Source organism: Amphibalanus amphitrite, unplaced genomic scaffold (genome assembly GCF_019059575.1).
Source record: "Amphibalanus amphitrite isolate SeventyFive unplaced genomic scaffold, NRLGWU_Aamphi_draft 001012F_arrow, whole genome shotgun sequence".
Taxonomy (NCBI): Eukaryota; Metazoa; Arthropoda; class Thecostraca; order Balanomorpha; family Balanidae; genus Amphibalanus; species Amphibalanus amphitrite.
In genome coordinates, this window is record NW_024882506.1 from 217,460 (window position 1) to 241,153 (window position 23,694).

The 23,694-nt window shown below is 49.5% G+C and overlaps 1 protein-coding gene across 4 annotated transcripts in view; it reads right to left on the reverse strand.

Moving 5' to 3' along the window:
• LOC122369169 (THO complex subunit 5 homolog) overlaps positions 1 to 22,390 on the reverse strand; it is a 24,629-nt gene extending 2,239 nt beyond the window's left edge. Inside the window, exons 1-15 of one of the 4 annotated variants that reach the window (XM_043343675.1) lie at positions 22,364 to 22,390; positions 18,595 to 18,762; positions 16,077 to 16,211; positions 15,683 to 15,897; positions 15,220 to 15,295; positions 14,729 to 14,914; positions 12,558 to 12,690; positions 12,142 to 12,251; positions 7,197 to 7,314; positions 6,189 to 6,279; positions 4,006 to 4,207; positions 3,500 to 3,617; positions 2,601 to 2,780; positions 576 to 703; positions 81 to 253 (exon numbers count right to left, since the gene is read on the reverse strand). In XM_043343675.1, coding sequence (XP_043199610.1) covers positions 81 to 253; positions 576 to 703; positions 2,601 to 2,780; positions 3,500 to 3,617; positions 4,006 to 4,207; positions 6,189 to 6,279; positions 7,197 to 7,314; positions 12,142 to 12,251; positions 12,558 to 12,690; positions 14,729 to 14,914; positions 15,220 to 15,295; positions 15,683 to 15,897; positions 16,077 to 16,211; positions 18,595 to 18,738 — 2,009 coding nt within the window. In that variant the 5' untranslated portion in view covers positions 18,739 to 18,762; positions 22,364 to 22,390. Of the gene's footprint in view, positions 1 to 80; positions 254 to 575; positions 704 to 2,600; positions 2,781 to 3,499; positions 3,618 to 4,005; positions 4,208 to 6,188; positions 6,280 to 7,196; positions 7,315 to 12,141; positions 12,252 to 12,557; positions 12,691 to 14,728; positions 14,915 to 15,219; positions 15,296 to 15,682; positions 15,898 to 16,076; positions 16,212 to 18,594; positions 18,875 to 20,743; positions 20,772 to 20,874; positions 20,912 to 22,363 lie in introns of those variants that run through there. The other 3 variants (XM_043343676.1, XM_043343673.1, XM_043343674.1) reach the window with 3 other exon arrangements.
• Positions 22,391 to 23,694: the final 1,304 nt, after the last annotated feature.

The following is a 23,694-nucleotide window of genomic DNA, read 5'->3' on the forward strand; positions in this document are numbered from 1 at the left end:
CCGTCCACCCGTGCCCCAACTGTCCCCAGTGCTGCAGCTGTCCCGCTGCTGTCTCCCGCCCCCCCCCCCTCCCCGCTCACCGGTGGGGACGCAGCGTCAGTCGGTGGTGGGTCGGCTCCCCGCCCCCGTCGGCCGTTCTCTGGAGCACGTCCAGCGCCGTGGCCGCCGTAGCCAGCACGGCCGGCAGCACGGCAGCCCTCGAGCCGCCGACCAGACGGCTCGGTACAGAGACGTTCAGCTCACACTCCAGCGCCTGAGGTGAGAGAACGGCGGATATGAGGCTGGCGCGGTGAGCGTGGGGCTGGGCAGGGAGAAAGACAGAAAGCATTGAGGTGCGGCTGCGTGGACCTATTCGTTACTCTTCCTACTTGCCATTTTAGGCCAGCTAGACATTTCGGAGAACATCTGACAAAAGAAAAAAGCTCATTACGTATGATGCAATGTCAGCTATAATGAGGGGTAATGAGTAATCAGACAGCGCCCATGCAAATCCATGTAACCTGAGCTCCACAGTTCATAATCTCAGTCCCCGCAGCCACACACCCTGAGCTCCACAGATTGTTTTAGTCACGTACCCTGAGTGCCGACGAGCTGGCGGTAAGTGGGCTGCTGGCGCCCCGTTTGGTGGCCAGTTTCAGGCCGACGAGCGGCGGCACCCGCGGGTGCTGGGGACTCAGCGCCACGTAACAGCTCAGCTGCAGACCTGCCGACAGAGGACGGACTCAGCGTCGGGTACAGAGGGAGGACTCAGCGCCGGGTACAGAGGGAGGACTCAGCGCCGGGTACAGAGGGAGGACTCAGCACCGGGTACAGAGGGAGGACTCAGCGCCGGGTACAGAGGGCGGGCTCAGCGCCACGTAACAGCTCAGCTGTAGACCTGGCCGACAGAGGGAGGACTCAGCGCCGGGTACAGTTCAATGTGGGGGCGTTCAGCATTCAGCGGTATAAGTACGGGAAAGGCAAAAACTGCAGCAGGGGATAAGGCAGTCGTATGAGGCCACCACAGCATCTGTATCAAGCAATCATTCAGCTGTCTAAGGCCAAATATATCTAAGGCATCAAACCACACTTACTGCACGGGGCAATAAGTGCACAAAATGTTGCTAAGTGACTGACACGACTATAACTGCATCCCCTCCGTTTCCCTCCGTTCCCTGGATCCCATCCTTAGGACAGACAAATCCTTCTCCTCCACGTCTTTTTCCCCTGCTCCGGGCTGGACGGGCAACTTTATCCCATGCGGGATTGCCCGTAAGAGCACGCCCGTAGCCGGGTGCGGTGAGTGCTTGGGGGGCTGGTCGGCCTGTCCTCTGGACGAGCTCAGCCCAGGCGACTCACCAGGGTGCTCGCCCAGACCATTGTCTCCAGACCATTGTGCACGACACATGAGGTGAATTTTGTCGGCTGAAGTAGCCTAAAAATAAGCCACATATTCGCACCAACAATTTTCTGGGTTTCTGGGCAATGACCGTTGCCACACAAAAAAAAAAAAACAGCGGATGGTGACACTTTTCTCGAGCTGTCGTGAAATTCTAGGTCAGCGACTACATCATTTCCCAAAAGCACACGGTTTTGTAGTTTAATGAACAAGAATCGATGAGATGACGCAAGAATCACTCTAAGCTAATGACACATATTAGCCAAGTTGATGTTACATTTATAGCCCTGGGTCCAGTTACCATGCAACCTGAGACTGTAAGTGCAAGAGCGCTGGTAGCCTGAGTCGCACTGAATAGATCTGATGCCTATGTATCTAATTCTGGACATGTATTTAGATGTCTGTGTGCCTGATGTGACTACATAACCACCGCAGTGCAGGCACGTGTCTGACATGCCGTGTGGCGTGCTCACATTACACGGTGCCGACCGCCGCGGGCAGCGCGATTACCGGGAGACATCCCCGCATACCGCCCATTAGCCGCGTCATTACACGGTAGCACAATCTGTCAGTGTTTATAACGCACATAAAAAAAGACCTCGTCGCGTGGGCAACTGAGATACAGCAGAAAGGTCGAGGGTATATCGGGCGAATAAAGCAATGTTAAGGCATCACTGCTCGAGAATACAGTGCTCATGATCAAATGTCCATACACCACCCGGCCATCAGCGTCAGGCGAACACAGAAATAGATGCTCACTGGCGGTTATTTTATGCGTCACAAGTATTCAAGCTGTTGCCAAGTACTCCCCCTGGCCCCTTATATACGTACTGTTACATACCTATTTCATTTATTCGCTATTTTTACCACGTCACAGATGATGGCTGCAGTCGCGAGAGCGGAGCTCATTGAACTCATCGGCTAAGTTTGAGCAAGACGCCTTCACAGGCCAGCCTAGAGCGTGACACCAGATGTACACTAAAAAGCGAGCACCCTACCAGCAAGATGCTCTAACCTCTCTGTTGTCTGCGTCACATGGGCGCTTTATCAGTTATCACGGCTCTACGGGTGCTCCCTTTGTCCGCTGTAGCCTATGCATACTCCACTGATAGTGCTTCTGCTCCATCCCAGTACCTATGCATGCACAACGCATTCACCCTTATCTCCTGTCATACCAGCACCGCTTTGAGTCCTGCCCACTACCCAGCGCCGCCGTCCCTACCTGCCGGGTGCTCCAGTTTCGCCAGGAAGCAGGCGCAGCAATCGTCCAGCTCGGCGGCGCAGAGCACACCCGAGGCGCGGTACGTCTCGGGGCTGATGGAGTGCCACGAGACGAGGCGCGACTCACGGGCGGCCGGCAGCTGTGCCGACACCGGATCAGGCAGCGGCAGCTTACCCGCGCCTGGCGAGACGCAGAGGCGAGAGGCACAGTCAGACTAGAGAGGGGGTGGTGACAGAACACAGGAGCCTGGGGCGGCACGAACGAGAGGCGTAGTCAGAACAGAGAGGACAGAGGTGGCAGGTTACCCGCGCCTGGCAAGGATTAGACGGGAGGCATAGTCAGACTAGAGAGGGGGTTGGCAGGTTACCCTAGTCTGCCGAGGTAGAGACAAGGGGTACAGTCAGACTAAAGTGGGGAGGGGGGGGGGGGGCGGCAGCAGCTTACCCGCGCCTGCCGAGACACACACCAGAGGCATAGTCAGACTAGAGCGGGTGTATGGCGGTAGGTTACCCGCGCCTCGCCAGGCACAGATGAGAGGTACAGTGAGACTAGAGCTGAGGGGGACGGCGACAGGTTACCCCCGTCGGGCGAGTCACAGATAGGCGCGGGAGGGGTGGGAGAGAAAAGGATGGCAGCAGATGACCGGAGCCTAGCAAGGCAGAGCCGGCACAGACGAGGTAGAGAAATGAGGACTGGTGACATAAGACTAATGAGCTGCGTCGGGCCTACAGTTTCACTAAAGCTACACTCGTAAAAAAAACATTGCTCAAGGCGCACCAAAACAAATTAAAGCACATGCAGCACAGTGATTCGGTGAACTGCAAACTAGCACAAAAAGTGTGGGGAGGAGACATCCTGCTGCCCCCTCGAAGTACACGTCACAGTCCTCTACCACCCACCTATGGCGTCCAGCTGGCCCTGAAGCGCCACGCGCGCCTTGAGTCGGGCGCGGATCTGCTTCATCGTGGCTTCGACATGAAGGGCGGCCACCGACTCGGCCGCCGGCGCCGGAGGGTCCTGGCGAAAGGACAAAAACGGTCAAACAACGAAATGCAAAAAGTCAGACAGAAATACAGACAGAAGGCCGGGGAATGACAATCAAAAAAGCAAAAAAAAAAAACGAAGACCAAATAGTCCGACAGATGACGGACTATTGGTCCTCAGACGGTCAGACGGTCCGATAAGAACAAATCAGACAAAATAGCTAGTCAATCGCAGGCGTTCAGATGATGAGCGGTCAGATGACGATAATACCAGATAGAAATGGAGGATGGCAAAGTAGAATAACGATCAAAAGACAGGACACATCGACAAACAGTCAGCTTAGGAAGGAGACAAACAGACACCACCGTCAGACTACGGTCGTGCGTTCTCCCTCCGCTCCATGAGTCCGGCGTCCACCGACCTGCGTGCCGGCGATGAACTCCAGTCCGGCCAGCCGCTGCGCCCACAGGTAGGGTTTGCCCAGCTGCCCGGCGGTGATGTACTGTCCCAGCGGCGACAGGCCGGCCCGACGCAGCTGGTGGGCCGTGGCCGCCGACGGCGAGTCGGAGCCGGCGTCACCCGGCTCCAGGTAGTCGAGTAGCGACTCGGCCGACAACAGGGCTCTGGTAAAGACAGTGGAAAGGGAGAAAAATTGCTGGTTACTGACGAACCAGCCGGGCCCTGGTACACGGTACAGCGGGTAGTGCTAATTGTCCAAACAAACGGGCCTAGAGCGCCAGCGTGGCACAGATACAGAGGGCACTATTATGGGACTACTTGGCTTCTCGCCTTTTCATGCAATGAAAAGGCGAGAAGTCAAGTAGCTTTTCATCCATCACCCAGTAACAAAATAATATGCTTGCTACCTGAATTTATTGGAGCAGCCTAAGCAGTGAAAGTTGAAGAAGCCTAAAATTTGGTAGCATCCTAGATACTACGTTTTTAAGTTCAGACAGGCTGCTGGAGCTAGCTCAAGCAATTTTCTGAGATATACGATCCCTCCCAGAAATAAAAATATTGCAGTTTTGAGAGCTGAAACTGCACCCTAATGGCTTGCACTAAAATAGACTCGCACTAACCTTCAGTCAAGTTTTTTACAAGGCTGAACACCAATTTAGCTCGGATCCAGGTCTAAGTCTGCTGGTTTGACTATTGACAAGCGGTTAAGACGGCGCAGCACTACTTTATAGAATCCGCTCACAACGGGGCAGGTGAAAACACCTGATGTTTCCCGGCCCGGCCCTGCAAACGAGCCAGCACCGAGAGCGAGCGAATTTGTGAGCGGCGATTTGTTTTGCAGGCTACAGGGTGTTTCACTAAAAGTGTCAAAAAGTAAAAGGTCATAATGCACATAATAACAATGTTTTCTAAGGAAATTTGCATATCATTTCATCCGCAATTGTTGGACATTTGAATACATAAAAACGATATCACCGTCACTCAAACCTATTCCACACATCTGCCCCTTCTTTTGATGCACCGTTTCGGCACGTGTCCGGAGGTACCTCACAGCCCGTTTTCGTCTTCAGCGTCCAGACTGTCGGCAAAGCCTTGAATTGTGCTCTTCAGCTCCCGAAGTGATGCGACTTGAGTCTTCCTCAGCTCTGCGAGAGCTACTGAGTCACTGACCAAACCAGAGGCTTAGCGGTGACAGATCGGGGCTTCGCGCTGGCCAGGGGCGGGCGGCGAGGCAGCTGATTATTCGGCCCAGGAGCTTCTGGTCCAGTCAGTTCCTGGTGGCTACAGCCGTTACAGTGGTTGATTTTAATAACTTGTAAGGCCCTGGCTATTTCTGATGATGGAACTAGCTTCTTGTTATCTTCAAAGGCCCTCAAAAAGACCCTGACCTTCTCAACGGTTTCCGCCGAGAGGTGGGGGCAACCCCGCCTTTTTTGGACTGGAACCGGCATCGAAGGAACCCTTTTAAACCTCTCAACAAGCCCTTTGAAACTTTTATAATCTGGAACGTAGCGAGGTGAGAGAGTAAAAAGTTTCCTGAAAAGTCGGCACACGGTTTCAATGTTTCTGGTGGCACCAAATGTACAAAGTGTAATTCATCCCTCCTGTTGCGGTGTAAATAACCTGTTCTTGTTCTGCATAAGGAAAAAATAACTAGTAACTTTGGCCTCCTGCCCTCGCTCCGTATGAGTGTAAAATATATCTTAAATGGATAAATAATAAATGTCCAAAAATTTGCAACAAAGCCACATGCGCAGCCACGTGATTTGCATATTCTATATATCTTTAATAGGCATTTACTTTTTGACAATTTTAGTGAAACACCCTGTATAAGCGTAAGTACAGGGCATCGTTGAAGGTCCGGGGAGGGTGGCACAGGAAAGATGGCAGAACTGCTGTGTGAAATATCCGGCAGCGGTGCGAAGTGCTGTTAATAATAGTGAAGGATAGGACTGTGTGAGGTACTAGTAAAGGTCCAATAGACAGTCCTGGTGTTTAGACAGTTGGCAGAGACAGTGGGTAAGTAAGGTACACCTACCCCGTAACAGCGCAGTCCTGAAGTCAGTAGTAGTGGTGGGTAAATTTGGAAAATAGACATGCCCCGGTCATATTAGCGGTGGATAGAGCTGGGTTAAGTTTACGCACCCGGTGACGGCGCAGTCTTGGATACCGACAGAGACGGTGACGATACCCAGCTGCGTGAGGTGTACAAACTCCAGCACCAGGCGGCCCAGATCTGAAACACACCAGCAGCATACCGTGAACACAGGGTGACCGCCCGGCCGGTAATAGGGCGTTCAATGAACGGCCGTGAAATGTAACGAGAACCATGACTGCTGAGCATTCAAGGAAAGAAAAGGAAACAAAAGTGAAGAAATGCGGTAATACACATATTTCGTCGTGCATCTTTTATGGAAGATACACTCGTGTTTGGAAATGCATATAATGAATGCGACAAATTGTGTTTGACAAAATAATATTTCTACGCATTACCAACATGTCACTATCTATTTACATATCGATAGAAATATAGGGGTTAGTAGAACACGATCAGTCACAAGTCTGGTCGAAACTACTAACTATGACAACTGCCTGGCCATTTTCGGAGATTCGAGGACTGCTCAGTAAGGCCGAGCTCATTACAGATAATGGCTAAGAAGGCCATAGTGAGCAATTAAGTTACGACACCGAGCCAACCCCCATTGTTAAAACTCAGTGATGGACCTATATTGAACTTGAAGGAATGTCATTAACTCACATTAACATCGAACGCGTTTAAATGGTTCCCCGTTCTGTACGTAACAAATATTAAAACAAAATAGACCCAATAGAGCGAACAACTCAGCTCATCGAGTGACATATATTAAAATAACAATACAAAAGATCTGAACTGCTTTCCATAAAGGCTTGTCAGCCAGCTGAGCAAAGATGTGGTAGCCCGGAAAACATAACCAGTATACATACATCAAGCTAAGCCTCTTAGTCAATGGACATTGGACATTCACATTACAACTGATTACAACAGTCGTGGCTCAAAGCCTACGAACAAATCGCGTTATCCGCTGACCGGTGACTTCCTAGTGACCCCAGGTGACCCGGCGGTGACCCCAGGTGACCGGGCGGCGGGCGGTGACCCCAGGTGACCCCACTGACCCTTGCAGACGATCTCCACCACCACTAGCAGCGGATGTTTGTGCAGCAGTTTGCGCAGACGGGCGGCCTCCTCGTCCCGGGCCGACTTTCGGTGGCGTTTCTTCCTCCTCGCCTCTTCCTGGGAACGGAGAGAGGGGCGGGACACTGGTCAGTCACATAGAGACAGGCCATGGATAGCCGCACCAGCACCTATGGGTGACGCGCACCCACACAGGAGCACGTCACACTCGACCCGTAGGGGAACAGAAGTTATCTCCGAATCGTCTAGGACTAAAAATTGTCTCGGTATCATTTCAATTAGCGCCTGTTTCGAGTTCAAATCAAGCCATAACGAGGCCAGCCTGCCACCTGAATAGACCTTCCGTGCCTCTTCCGTGTCATGCTGTTGCTGTGCAGTGCAGCCTGTTCCGTGTCACGCTATGCTAAACTGGGTCTCGCTCTCGACCGTCTCCGCCTACATACTGCACGACTGGAAGCTATTGGCCCGTCCGACCGCTGACCATGCTTTCAGTCCATCCGACGCTGACCGCTTGCGTCTGTACAGCCGTGGCCTGTCACCTGGAGGCAATGTCAGCCCATGAGAGCTTTGTGCGCTATCTTTTTTTTCTATTTCCCCCTCATTTCCGTCAGTTTCATCGTCGGTTGACGACCGCAGTCTCTCGGTCCGTACAGCGCTGACCGCGCACAGAGGCCGGCCGCCGACTCTGCCTGCCGCCCGACCGCCAGTCGGTCGGCGGCCGCCGCACCAGCATGACGTTCGCCACCAACACCACTGAGCCGGCAGCAGCGGCGGCGGCAGCGGCGGCGGAGTGCGGCGCGGCCGTCTGGCAGCTGAGCCGTCACCTGGTGTACGTCATGCTGGCCGCTGCCGGCCTGGTGCCACAGCTCTGCGTAGCACAGGACCTGACCCGCCACCGGCGCTCGGCCCGCTCCGCCAGCGATGACACGCTGCTCACCAGGATGCGCATCAGCATCGTTATGATGACGCTCTCTAATCTGTGGAAGCCAGTGAGCGAGCACGTGCACGCGTGGCCGTCTCTAGTGCGTCCCGCCTGTCTGGTGGCCTCCATGGTGGAGATTAACACGGTGGGTCTGATCTCGGCGGCCAACTGTCTGGTGAGCGCCTGTCGTCTGCAGCAGGTGAGCGCCGCCCGGCTACCGACGCTGGCGCCGCACCTCACACAGACCCGGCTGCGCTGGCAGAACCGGCTCCTGCTCACAGCCACCGGCGTCGGCCTGGCGCTGGCGCCCCTGTTCGGCCTGAACGGGTTCGGGTTCTACCTGTGTACCGGCGAACCGCTGCCGGAGCGGCCGCCGGCGCTGGCGCTGTTCGCCATCAACAGCAGTATCAACACGTCCAACTTCCTGTGCTGCGTGCTGCTGCTGCGCGCCAGCAGCGGCCGCCAGGGCACGCACCGGCCGCGCAACTACGTGCCCTCGGAGAGCTGGGCGCAGCTGGGTCTGTGCACGGTGCTGGTCGACACGCTGCTGGTGCCGATCAACACCAGTCAGCTGCCGGCCGGCAACAAGGCGCTGCTCAACCACCTGCACATCACGCTGCTGCACGGCGTGCTGGGGCCCGGCCTGCTGCGGCTGCTCGCCGGCCGCTGGCGGCACCAGGTGCGCGAACAACGGAAGAAGGTGGCCACCGCCGCCGAGCGGCCGCCGACCAGCACCCAGGTGGACATACGGCTCGACCTCATCTAGGGTACAGAGGACAGCCCACTCGCCTGTCATCACACAGACAGACAAACGGCTCGACCTCATCTAGGGTACAGAGGACATACAGCCTCCGACCAGCACCCAAGCTCGACCTCATCTAGGGTACAACGAACAACCCACCCGCCGAGCAGTACCCACGCGGGCTTACGACTTGACCTCATCTACGGTACAGAGAGCAGCATACCCGCCGAGCAGTACCCACGCAGACATACGGCTCGACCTCATCTGGAGTAGAGAGGAGACACGGCTGCGGGGCGCTGCACGGGTCAGCATTCTCGGACAATTCTTCCAGCGTTCCGTGCGCTGGTGCTCCACCGATATGGCCCCTACACACACAGAGTCTCGATCCCATCGGCACCGAGATTATCAAGCTGCGCCGTAAGGAGAACTACTCCGAACACTTGGATTTACTCTTGGCCGACTGTGTGTGAGTGTTGACATATTACGCCTAATATTGAGACAAGAATAGCCCGCCGTGGCCGTCAGATATCACGGGCTAACTTGTTGCGGGAAGCAAAAAGTGACTGGGACTGTGACCTAAGAAGGCCAGCGACAGTGGCGTGACTAGAGGTGAAATGTAGGAACAACTATTTTTCGTACGTGACCCGACTTTCGAATGGCGGTGTGGAAACGACGTGTTTTGCGAACGCACGTGAGGTCCCAGATATTTGGGAGACATAAATGTGGTGTTGACAGCAGAGAATACCAGTACCTGAATACGATGAGTTTAGAATAGACCTAGCTGATCTCATGACAGTCATAAATGAACCGTTTGGTTGTGAGCATTGACTGTACCTGGGGTTCTTCCCAAGTAATTTGTCACACCTATCATGCAACACAAGCGCAGTAATGTCATTTTCATTAAAATTCTTGACACAAAAAGTTGACTAGAACTTCCCTCCACAGCGGTTCCCGCAGAGACAATCCTACGCTTAGCTGCAATAAAGCCAAAAGACAAGCTCCGATAGTAGATATTGCCGAATATTGGTAAATAGCCAGGCCGGACTTCGCTGATCTAAATTTGTCGTTTCTGAAAATGCCGCTCGCTAAGTCTACAGCCGCAGTATTGATTACGACATACATATGTATCAAGATGAAGACGAGCGCAGTTCCGTCCCCGCCGGATACCTTTGTGCCAGTGTATGTACATTCGCCAAGTGCGCTGCATGCTGTACTAAATATACCGGCTATAATTGACCACTGGCTGAAGTTCTGTTTGATGTTCGATATTTTCATTCGATATAACCCATCACACGTCCAGCGGCGCCGCGGCGCTCAACGAAGCGTGAACTGTTGTAAAGTTTCAACAAGACATCCCAGGGTCTTTAATGAATTGCAGGAAGCACAAACTAGGAAGCAGTTTTTACCAAAGACTCAATCAGTCTGCGGCCCGCAGAGAGCTGCGGCTGTCATGTCAACGTCCTCTCCATCCTCCCAACTTACACCTCAGCCACTCAGCAAGAAGCAGCAGGTGGGATTTAAAGCATGTGTGAAAACAACAGTACTTTTCAGTCAATTTTAGGTCAGTACCGGTCACCAAAAGTGAACAAATATAGATGTTTCGATGCTGATGCTTAACGACAAGCCAAACAACTCGAAAAAGAGTGCCAAACATCAATTTAGGTCAATGTCATGTGATGTTGGAAGTGACTGTTCAGACATGAACCCCGAACGGATTATGATTTTGCCTTTATCCCTGAACTTTGACGGATGCTCCAGAGCATAGCTAAAAAAGGTAGAAGCTACCGCGAGCTCTGCTGCGTTCCCCGAAGGTCATAACACAAGGTTTGGACTAATTGGTTCCGATAAGACAAACAGAGCCTGATATCCGACAAACAAGAGCACGGATCAGATTATTAGCCATCAAGACTGGCCCGATAATGCCAGTTACAATGAATACCATATGCAGAGTGACTGATGTCGGCTGTTATAGGTAGTAACAGGTAATCTAGACAGGGAAAAAAGACTTCTGAAAACGCTACTGACACTACCTTACAAAACATGCCATGATTCAAAGCGTACAATGTACAATTCACCTTCAACATCAACAAGCAAGAATCTGACAATTCCACTGCTTCTACGGCGACTGTTATACTCATCATGTAACTGAGCGTATGTAATTACACACCACAAAAGGCAGTGTAACCACAGCAATTCGCTATGCTGGGGAGAAATACTCGGGGCTCTGACGTCGGTGGCAGTCCATTCTCCGGTGCTCGGAAATAGCGCCAGTACATCACTCGTGGCATGGACCGCATTAGCGCGCAGACCGACTGCTGCTGGGGAGAGGGGTGCTGTGCGAGGCGGCCCGCTGGGACTGCCGCGAGAAAAGTGGGTGTAATGAAATTGAGTAAATGCCAAAGTGACACGTTACCCTCAGGCGAATGCAGAATGAGCAACTGCTGCCTGAGTCAACAACTTCTGCCGAGAGAATTCGACAGTGTGGAAAAGAAATGCGTCGATAAAGTCATAAGCGGATCTGTTATGAAAGGCGAATGTCAATAGTGACACTGAGTCGTTAACACAAAAACAACTCCTGTCTACGAGGTACTGGATAATGACGGTCAAGAAACTATATAGTGACTAAAACCACGACTGGCATTGTTTGTGCTTTGTCAGCCAAAACCGAAATGCAATAGTATGCATGTCTCATTTCATTCATATACTCAGTCACCCAAAACTATTACCTCAGTTTCCAGAAGAGAAGACTTGGCGGCGCCGACTTGTTACCGCAGCGGAGCCCGTTCCATTCAGCGTCTAGCCGCGGCGCAGATTACACGTGTTCACGAGTTAAAATGTCGTATGTGGCGGCCGCAGCTGAGGAGGCCATTCACTGGCTGTGCCCTGTTTGGCCCGGTTAAATAATCTATGTCCGACCCCGCCAGGCGGACGTTAGCCCCGTGCCGCCGCCGAGCCGCCTGCGACTCAGCCCTACCGGCTACCGCTTCATTCAACTCCGACCAATCCCGACTTCTTCCAAGTCGTCTCCCGACTCGACCTGGTCTGACCCACATCTGGCCTGACTCCGACTCACTTCTGATCCGACTCCGACTCACCTCTGGTCTGATCCACCCCTGATCCGACTCCAACCTCAACATTAACAACAACCTCTGCCACTTGGTCTGACTGCGACTTCGACTCACCTCTGATCCGACTCCGACTCACCTCTGCCTCCTGGTCTGACTCCGACTCACCTCTGCCTCCTGGTCTGACTCCGACTCACCTCTGCCTCCTGATCTGACTCTGACTCGTCTCCCGACTCCCTCTGGTCGGCCATTTTCAGGGTGACGGCCTCCTCCTCACTGCCACATATGGTGGCGCTGATGGACGAGTCTGTAACGGGCCAACACCGGCTGTCACCACTAGCACACCCGAGGGACCGGCACGCCGCACGGGCGCAGGTACGGGCAGAGGGGCGCGCTATGTCGATCCACACGGTATGTTATGCATAGAGTTTTAGTGAAGCTCATCCAAGACGCCACAGTGTAGGCAGAGCGTATAAACGGCGCTTAATTTGCGATTATTGGATAAGTTGAACAAGCATAATGGTTTCATAATCCTCGACTTGCAAGCTTTCTGTGTTAGATATCAACCGTCAGAGTCTAAGTTAGCCGAAGTCGCTGTGCTCTCTGAACTCACCGCAGGCCTCGGCGTAGGCAGTGGTCTGCACATAGAGCAGGTAGAGCGGCCGAGGCAGCAGAGCGGCCAGACGGTGCTGCTGCCGACGCTGGTCCAGCGGCAGCGACAGCTCCTCCTGCAGCGGCTGCGTGCTCTGTAGGGAAGTCAGGATAACTCAGGGCTCTCTGTCAGAACACGGGCAAACAGGTCATTTCACTCATTGGGTTATCTGTGGTAGATATGGGCGGACTCAGATCAATGCATACTCCGCTGAGAGCTGACGGCGGAGCTCACTAGAAACACAAAAAGTATACCAAATGTTTTCATTTCCTACTCATGACGACCGCGCGAGAGATCGCTCGAGAAATCAAGCCGCCTTCCTGGAAGGCATACTGTTATGAGTAACAGCCAGAGGAGCTGTAATACATATTTCCCGGACTGTGCCTTTTGAGGTGGAACGAAATACTCCATGTGGAACGAAACGAAGGCAATTTCGAATCCTAAAATGGCACACTCCGGTGGCCTTTCAGACTTCAGAATATATCAAACCAGGAAGCAGCGTACGTCCTTTGAAGAGTTCTTATTTCTGTTATTATTTCATTCTCTGTAACTGCTTTTCCTTATTTCTTAGGTTACTTTTCTGAATCAAAAGCACAAAACGACTTGTACGAACCACCACATCTATATTACTATTTGAGGAGGGTGCGTCTGTCCGTTACCGAGGTCCCGACTTGGTGGTGCTTTGCGTGGACTACAGGCCAGACCGTTGCACCTAGCCCGGTGAAATTTGCACAACTTATAGATCAAGGATGCGCGACGTGCCTTTGAGGGGTCTCAGCTCGATCGGATTGATAGGTAGCGCGTGGCGCGTGCTCAAAAAGTGCAAATTCGCGTCATAGACTTTACATGTATAAATCGGCGTGCGAAATCGGGCGAAAACGGCTAATTTTGGCCGACACGGGTCCAGTTCCCGTGCAATATCTTGGTGACCAGGGGTCCGACCGGCACGGGGAAAACAGCATCGTGTACAGAATTGAACGGGCTATTGAATGGTGTGCAATGCAGAGGATAACACGCGTCACGTGCACCGGAGAGGGCACTTTTATTTGAAAAATTGCGGTTTTTGAGGGATTTTGGAATTAATTTTATTTTTAGGTGACCGTTAAATGGAGCGAGTTGAATCAACGCCTATTTGCAAGAGAAAGGTACCGCCTCTCATATAAAAATTGTGGAAAGCTGATTGATCCAAATCAAGGTGGTGCAAATCACAGGAGAAAACGGTGTTTGTCAATTTTGTGCCACTTTATTAATCACACGGGGTTTGCTGCATAACCTGATACCTTTGGCAATTGAATATGGTACCATTGGATAGAGCATTCAATTCTGTCCAATATTCACTCTTCATTTTTGCATGATTAGCAACAGTATACTTAAAAATGTAAATGTTCCAAACCATTGCATTGTCATTTTTAGCGAAATTCATCGATGGCCCTCAAAAGACTTCACGCCAGTTTTCGAATCATTCTAAAGTAGAACGCATGATAATACGACACGGGCACCTCGATGCGATGTATCTTTTTGTTTTCTTACAAAATGCTTGGCCGTCAAAAAGCAATCGAACGAAATGGATATCTACCAACCAAATCGACACAGACTAACCCAATACCCACGGGTCAAAAAATCCCCCCTTCGCGTTGCGGAGCACGCGGGTAACCCTAGTTTATGTCTGTCGTCTGATCATAACCAGAGCTGACTACCCCGTCCTCTTTAAGGCGTTCACCCATTGTCACAACACCAACCCTCTGAGAAGCAACTGAATACCACCACGTATGAGACAGACTACATCAGCCACCCAAGCCGTCTGGAAACCCAACCACTGACTGTCTGAAAACGGTCGCGGTGAGATCACGTCCGTCCGTGATAGGACAACATGGCAGTGTGGCCGTTATTGACAGCTATCACCGTACCAACCGTTGCCGACTCTCTAGATGATCGTTTGGATGACCGGGGCTCTTTGGGAAAATCTTAGCAAGAAATTACTGAAAAGGAATAGCTAAGCCCAGAATTAGCTAGTACTCACAAAAAGGCAAGCCAATGATTATCCAAACCAATTAGTATTAGCTAGCATACAGTTTAATTTACACAATAAGCAACATTTTAGCAGTCCTGTTTTACTGAACTGTCGCCCGTACCTGTAGCACGGCGGCGAGCTGGGGCGCCAGGTCGCTGAGCCGCTTCCTCTGCTGTCCGATACGCTGGCTGATGCGCCGTTTGTCCGTGTCCAGCTGGCGGCAGTCGGCGGCCAGACGTCTCCGCTGCTCCAGCTCCCAGTCCAGACGCGCCAGGTGGCGACGGTGTTCGTCCTCGCGCGTCGACGACTAGGCACGAGCGACCGAGGGTCAGCCACCACAGTGATGGGGCCGTGAGGGGGACTGACGTCAAATTAACGGAAAAGAGTTTCATGTTGTGGTTCCCACACAAAAAGCACAAAGAAAAACTATTTTCATCTGAATATAAGCAAACACATATGCCTCTGTATACCTCTGTAAACGTCTGTATACTTCGGTATACAGAGGTCTATGGCGAACACAACAAATTGACGTAAGAAAGCACCACCGGAGCGCATCACGCACCCAACAAATATTCTGGCTGGTGGCTAATCTGTTATAAGGCAACGGCTCACCGGCTGGCTAATTTCCTCGGGAGCATCGCGGTAGAACTCCTCCTCAGAGACCAGACTGATGTCCTCGTCCTGGGACCTGTCGGCGCAAACAACACAGCACACACAATGCAGCAGGTTACATCGCGGCGACCTAGCGTCGCATATCGAACATCGGAGCGACTCAAATCCTCTGCTCTGAATGTACGACGTTCTATCAACTAGGCAGGGGACGTGCTATCATCATAACCGCAAGGCTGCATACAGTTTTTCAACCAAAACTGTCAAGGCCAAACAGGATCAGCGATTTTTCGGCAAGATATCTTTGTTGGTGTGACTTAAGGGAAACCAGACTGGTTTCAAAGCCAAGCTAGATGAAAAGTTACTCGATATGACTGAATAAATTGCTGTTTATATATCCCCCTTCCCCATACCAGACAGGATGACAGCCATATCGTCGCTGCAAGAGCGCCATTGACACACTGACCTAAACTCGAGGCAGCGGTTGATCTCGCGGCGCACGTGCACGATCTCGTAGAGCAGGTTCTGCAGCGTCAGGTGGAAGGTGTCCACGCGCTGTTTGGCGGCGTGCGTGTTCTCGCGGGCCGCCTTCAGGCGCGCCTTCTCCAGACGGTTGATCTTCTTCAGCGCCAGCACGTGCAGTCCGGCCAGCGCGCGCAGCTCGGCGATCCGGGACCGGTTCTGGCGGCCGCAGGCCATCAGTGACGGGGGACTTATACGGGCGGGTTTGATACAACAAAACCGCTAATTTTCCCACTTCAGTACAACAGAAATAAACAGAAATAATGAACCCCCGTCCACCGTGCGTAAACACATTTCAAACCTTGTGCGACGTGCGTACACCGTACCAGAATACTTACCTTGTCTGGCGATCTCTTCAATTCCTCAATTTGACTCATCAATTTTCTGATTGTGTCACAGGTTAGATGGAAGAGTTTCATGTCTTGAGCCGACGACCTTTTAGTCGACTCAGTTTCTTCAAATTCAATGGCATTCTGAAATAAATAAATGAATAAATAAGTTCGAATGTCATGTTGATCTTCCGTATCCCCATGGCGGTATTGGTAAAATGAGGGACCATGAAAACAGCTAAAACACTCAAGTAACCTACTCAATTAGCGAGCAATCATTCTAACTACACACAGCAAATCGCAAACAGTCTCCTAGTAAGTGCTGGGTGTCCATAGCCGAGGCAGTCCCTAGGCACTGTACAGACGCTGTAAAGAGAAGTCAATAACACGATTTACACGAACCATAAAAGTAAATGACCGGCCAGCGCCCATCGGCCGCAGCGCCCGACCGGGGGAGACTGTGAATGACGGTGACAATTGGTACTGGTGCGGTAACTGAGAGTCGGCAGCACACTCGCTGTCGTGCTGGTTCACTGCTTCAAATACATAGAAGCCACTGTCACTCAGCAGGGAGTTGAGTGAATTGACGCTCTCAGAGTCGACGGAGTTCAAGCAGTCGTCCAAGTAAGAATAACAGCCCCTGCCCAAGTACTTTGCCCGTCACCTCATGGTGTTCTTCGCTCCCTTATTCTGTGGAACGTCGGAGCTACATGTTGTGTCGGAGTAGCGTGCATTGTGATAGTTTGCCCGCCACCTCATGGTGTTCTTCGCTCCCTTATTCTGTGGAACGTCGGAGCTACATGTTGTGTCGGAGTAGCGGCATTGTGATAGTTTGACACCGAATATGATCAACTTCATTCGTGAGGCCGCGTACGATGGCATTTACCGCAAAGCGCTACACCTGACAACACGCACTGCTGGGTAGGTACGTAGCACTGAGGTGACTGCGACACGCAGAAGACACGAAGTTCGCTTCAGCTATTAAACTCTGCCTACTCTACTCATTTCTCGCGAGAATTTTGTCGCAACGCTAGACACCGTGTGTGCGCTGACTGGCATGTCCCATGAACGGCGCGTTTTTCGGCCCTCCATTGTCTTATTGCCGCTATACTCACTGAGTGAACAGTCGTCTCTCGCGTAAACTATGCAGCGCTCCATAGTAAACACATGTATCAGTTAGCCTTCAGTGTCAGTATCAAGGCCAGCCGACAAACCGAAAGATACCGGCACAGCCCGTCGTCGAGATTGCTTAGAAGCATCTGACAGTTGGTGTCATTGTCCATCACCCATTCTCACTCCACATCCATATGGGATTCACTCACTGGAAGTTTTCCTGTCACAGTGGTGATGGTGGCTGCTTTGGCCAGGGCATGCTCATAGGATATCTTATATTCTCAGACTCACAAGACAGCTTGGCTAACATGAAAGGTTGTAGCATTGTACCATCCTAGCTTTAACCAGTGCAGTTATTGCTTTTTCAAGTTAACAGGTCAGCTCACCAAACACACATTCCAGCTTACCCAAAACAGAACTGCTCAGCTCAGACTGGCATTGTAAAGCATAGGTATCTACCAGAAACAAACTAGCTCATCAGCCAAACAGCCCAATCTGGAGGTAACTAGGCATTCAATGCTGGTCAGATCAGCATTTTCATGCACTAGAAACTTCAAACAGGGCTATCTAGCATGACCATTTGGTTTTGAGAATATTAATCTTCCTTTAAATCCAGGGTTTGATGGGTTTAGGATAGAGTGCAATGACACATATACACACAGATTCTGCAAAAAAGTTCAAAGCTCTAAAGTTTATATCTATATCATCAGGCATTCCCTTAACTTTACATGCATGTTGCTTGCGACCAATCTCCTTGACTAAGTCGTCTAACCTGACCCATGACGTAGCTGATCCAGAGTACCTAATTCTTATGGCAATTGATTGGACTTGCCCAGTGAGTCCTTTGCAAGCAAAAGCATAAAAAGGCACAAGAAATACATGATTTCCTGGAAGATCATGCATATTCTGATCCTAGCCAGTTTGACCAAGCCTTCTTCACCTTCCACTCAGAAATGTTTTTAGAATAACTCAGTGATCAGGCACAAGGGCGGTGTTTCACGGCAGCGCACGGCACAGCAGTGCATTGGGTTTCCATGTTAACACCGTTACGATCATCAAAATTGCGTTTCTTTTAATGTAAAAAACTGAAGTTTTACCCCAATAAACCCGCACGCTTGCAACGCTTGAGTGCCAAGCCGAATTGGTCTCCAACACCACACTAATACAGCAGTACAGCGCACTGCTGGGCGGTGTTTCACGGGCTGCTGCTACCACGCTGCTATCAAATTGTGCGAGCTGACGTCACACTTGTGGTAGTGTTGGAGCAATGGGCCTGTTGATGTCTCCATGGAAACCCAATTTGACAAGTCGTAAAATCGGCGTGCTGCTATCACCGGTGAAACAGGGCCCAGGGCAGGACTGTGAAACACTGCCAAGACAACACAGAACAGACACACTGCAGATGAAAACTTACCTCATAAGGGTCAACTATTTTTACAACAGGAGGTGGCGCTACAGTCTTGGCTCCGCTTGATGGGCTACTGTTGCTTTGAACTCGTTTTCTCTTCTTTGGGGACACAATCTCTTGTGCCTCAGCTGCTTCGACCCGTTTGGGCATTTTTGTAGTAACAACGCCTCCTCGCTACAAATGACAAATGCGCAGCTTGATATATGACCCCCAAGGACGTAACCACACAGCAATTCCAAGGCAGCAATTCAATCCAATTGTGATCCAATTCAATGCCAGGCGATATCAGTAGGCGGAACTATGGTCATGAGTACCCAAATATAGGAACGTTCCCATTTTTGGGAACGGAGTTCCCAAATATGGGAACGGGCGTTCCCATTTATGAGAACGGAAGGCAATTTTTCGGCCGTTCGCCCACTAAAACTCAAAAGTGCATCACGTCTCAAAAAAGTGCACGCTGATTTAAGTATCTACTAAATCTCCATAAAGTTATCTTTAATCTGACCGTGGAACAAGGAAATTGACCGTGGAATGATATTTTTAATGATTTTTTAAAAATGACAGAATGGTGGAAATATGGGTTATACGACATTTAACATGCAAGTTTAAGGAAAATGAAGCATTTTTTACATTTTGAGGTCAAGTATAATAATTTTCGCCTGGTTATGAAGTTTCATTCTAGCGACACCAGATGATGACATATGCAAGCGAACACGCGGACAGTCCCGAGGTAATATTGTTGACATTTGGTGTCGGGGCGATCGACCGCGTGGAACGTCAGTGATTTTACCGAACTACTGTTGTAAACTCAGTTTCAGTGGTTTAAAATCATTCAGCTGTATTTTATCAGCCCTGAAAGACATATTTTATTTGGATGCTAGCTGTTTAGCGTTGTTTTATAAGCAGTGTCATGAGCGTGGTTTTTGTCTTCGGCGTTTCTAAGCATGATCGGTTGGGGGAATTTCTCTGATATAGGTCGCTCTGTGTGGCTTATTTATAATTTTTATGCTGATTTCGATCATACGTCGTGCCCATCCTACCAGGCCTTTTGCCACTTACACTCATTAAGAAAGGAAAAAACTAGATTTTCATTGGGACTAGGTGTTTTGAGGGTGTAACATATTCAGCGTTCCCATTTTTGGATACTTCTTGTGCTCGTCAACTCTCGGTGATTAGCAGACAGGTGCTTGACATGTCTCCACCCTCGGCGCGGACGGTGGATATAGGTATGGAAGACCTTGTTGAACATCGCTGAGCGTTGTGGATTACGTAATCCTGCAGAGGGGGGCGTGCCCGCTGCGAGATCGACGGGAATAAAAGCGCAGAAGACCGGGCGAAACATGCAACGGTCTTGCCGGAAAGGTCATCTGATGATTGTTGCGTTAACAATAATTTGCGGCGTTGGACGTGATGCTTGTTAATGAAAAGAGCCCCTGAAAGGCGTCGGTGAAATCGTTCCCAATTTTGGGTACGCCGTTCCCATAATAAGGAACGCTTGCAGCGCCAGTGTACGACAGCGTTCCCAAATTTGGGCTCGCGGCCCGGGTGATGGACTGCTTTAGAAATAGGGGAACGATTTGAAACTACGATGGGCCTTACAATATCAAACTCTTTCCCAACAATATTGAGACAACTATCAGGCGGTTCACGATCGTTTTATATTTTTTGGACGTCATTTAACAGTTCTTTTTCTTGTTTTAAATAATGCCTACATGGCGTTCCCATATTTGGGTTTATCGTTCCCAAACATGGGAACGAAAATGCGTTCCCGAAAATGGGTACGCTTGACCATAGTTCCGCCTACTGATATGTCGTAAGCCCGTATCAATGCAAGCAAGTTGGACCTTGTTCATTTCTAGCTGCGTACTTCAGTAAACGTAGATGGTCCAATAAACTTGCAGCAAAACAAACATGAAATTCAGTCCATTGCCCTCTGATAGGATTAAAAATATTGAATCTAAAGAAATTGAAACTGAAGAAAAATCATAAATAGTTCGTAATTTGATTTATAGCTTGAATTGTTCGTCAATGATTGGGTACAACCATGCTATCACCAAGCTACAAAAGATAGAACAGTATTTAACGTCAAATATCGGGGTTACATGAGCACAGTAAATACGTATTTAGCCGCTAATTCGAATTAGGAACGCATTACCGACTCATGTAGCCACCTGCTAGTACGAATCGGCGATCCGATCCGCGGTTACATGAGCAAAGCAAATGCGTATCACGATCGGATTCACCGCTAATGCGAATCAGGAGCGTACTACCGACTCATGTATCCACCTGCTAATACGAATCGGCGGTCCAAACAAAATCCGCTGAGAAACAGGCTTAGAAGCGAATAGGACCAAGATACGTATTACAGGAACTATTTATTTCCAAAAAGAAACATTAAAATGCAAAATAATAGGTATTTTTTTCATTTGCTTCTTTTGAAATAATAATTTAAAAAAATATGTCGGTATTTTGTCAATAAATATAGTGAAAACCAAAAAGAAAATATCAAAGTACTTTCAGTTGAAACATTTTTCTGACAGCACTACAGACGTATCAAGAGAGGCAAGTGCCCAATGAGTCAAAGCAAGACAACTTTATGTTCAACTTTTTTTTGTTAAGTTAATTGAGGATGTTCTGAGCAGATTAAATGCAAAAAAGACATGAGATATTAAATTTTTAATTCAGTCACCTCTATTGCTACGGAAGTGCGCCACATTTGTATGCTATTCCGTTTGTAATGCGCATCGGGCCGAGAGCCAAACTAGACCCGTTTGACGTCACTGATACGAATTTGCTCATGTAGTCGGTGCACTGAATGCGTTCTTGGGGAGCTGATGCGAATTAGTGTAGTGCGTATTTGGAACGGATCGCTCATGTAACCGAGTTATTCGATTCGGGCCGTATTTCACAAGAACTATTCTTTGCTGACTGGAAGCGTCAAAATGCAAAATAATAAGCATTTTTTTTATTGGCTGCCTCGTAGAAAATAGCAAAAAAAATGTTGGTATTTTGGTTTAGTCTTTGCATGTGAAATAAAATGAATGAAATATTTTGATAGATAATTTTTTCTGACCACCCTGCTGTCGCTGCATGGCGAATCAGTGCCCACTGACTTAAACAAGAAAACTTTGTTTTCATTTTTTGATTTCATGTTAATTTTAAATGTTTTTGAGCCTATCAAATGATAAAAGTATTTAAAATTTAGTTCAGTCGTCTCGGTAAATGCCGCAACTGCGCCATGACTGTACGCTAATCCTATTCCGTTTGTGATGCGCATTACCGGCCGTCGAGGAGTCAGCCCGGGTGAGCCAAACAAGATCCGTTTGACGTAGATAAAACGAATTAGTCTCATGTAACCGGTGCCGTAGATACGTTTGTGGGGAGCTGATGCGCATTAGCGTAGTGCGTATTTGGAACGGATCGCTCATGTAACCCCGGTAAAAGAGCAGCCGGAAATGAAACAAAGGCTAGCGCATTGACCTCTATAGTAACCTAGACGGACGACTGCCGCGCCGCAGTTGTTCCCGCATGGGGGCGCAGTGGCGCCACCTGCAAGTGGTCAGAAGTTCCCGGTCCCCGTAGACGGTCCATTATCGGGGTTACATGAGCACAGTAAATACGTATTTAGCCGCTAATTCGAATTAGGAACGCCTTACCGACTCATGTAGCCACCTGCTAGTGCGAATCGGCGATCCGATCCGCGGTTACATGAGCAAAGCAAATACGTATCACGATCGGATTCACCGCTAATGCGAATCAGGAGCGTACTATCGACTCATGTATCCACCTGCTAATACGAATCGGCGGTCCGAACAAAATCCGCTGAGAAAGAGGCTTAGAAGCGAATAGGACCAAGATACGTATTACAGGAACTATTTCTTCGCAAAAAGAAACATTAAAATGCAAAATAATAGGTATTTTTTCATTTTCTTCTTTTGAAATAATATTTAAAAAAATATGTCGGTATTTTGCCAAGTTTTCAACAATAAATATAGTGAAAACCAAATAGTAAATATCCACATAATTTCAGTTGAAACATTTTCTGACAGCACTACAGACGAATCAAGAGAGGCAATTGCCCAATGAGTCAAAGCAAGACAACTTTATGTTCAACTTTTTTTTTGTTAAGTTAATTGAGAATGTTTTGAGCAGATTAAATGCAAAAAAGACATAAGATAATAAACTTTTAATTTAGTCACCTCTATTGCTACGGAAGTGCGCCACATTTGTATGCTATTCCGTTTGTAATGCGCATCGGGCCGAGAGCCAAACTAGATCCGTTTGACGTCACTGATACGAATTTGCTCATGTAGTCGGTGCACTGAATGCGTTCTTGGGGAGCTGATGCGAATTAGCTTAGTGCGTATTTGGAACGGATCGCTCATGTAACCGAAACGTCCGAGGCACACGATTCGGGCCGTATTTCACAAGAACTATTCTTTGCTGACTGGAAGCGTCAAAATGCAAAATACTTAACAATTTTTTTATTGGCTGCCTCGTAGAAAATAGCAAAAAAATGTTGGTATTTTGGTTTAGTCTTTGCATGTGAAATAAAATGAATGAAATATTTTGATAGATAATTTTTTCTGACCACCCTGCTGTCGCTGCATGGCGAATCAGTGCCCACTGACTTAAAACAAGAAAACTTTGTTTTCATTTTTTGATTTCATGTTAATTTTAAATGTTTTTGAGCCTATCAAATGATATAAGTATTTAAAATTTAGCTCAGTCGTCCCGGTAAATGCCGCAACTGCGCCATGACTGTACGCTAATCCTATTCCGTTTGTGATGCGAATTACCGGCCGTCGAGGAGTCAGCCCGGGTGAGCCAAACAAGATCCGTTTGACGTAGATAAAACGAATTAGTCTCATGTAACCGGTGCCGTAGATCCGTTTGTGGGGAGCTGATGCGCATTAGCGTAGTGCGTATTTGGAACGGATCGCTCATGTAACCCCGGTACATGTTACGTGGGTAACTTTTGAAGTCGATTTTTATGCCAGATACAGCATGCGGATGGCTGAAAGGGATTGTTTTATAACTGAACATGCTTTCTTAAGGCGTGGGTGTCTTCGATTACCAACAGGATGGCTCGAGCCATGTAATCAA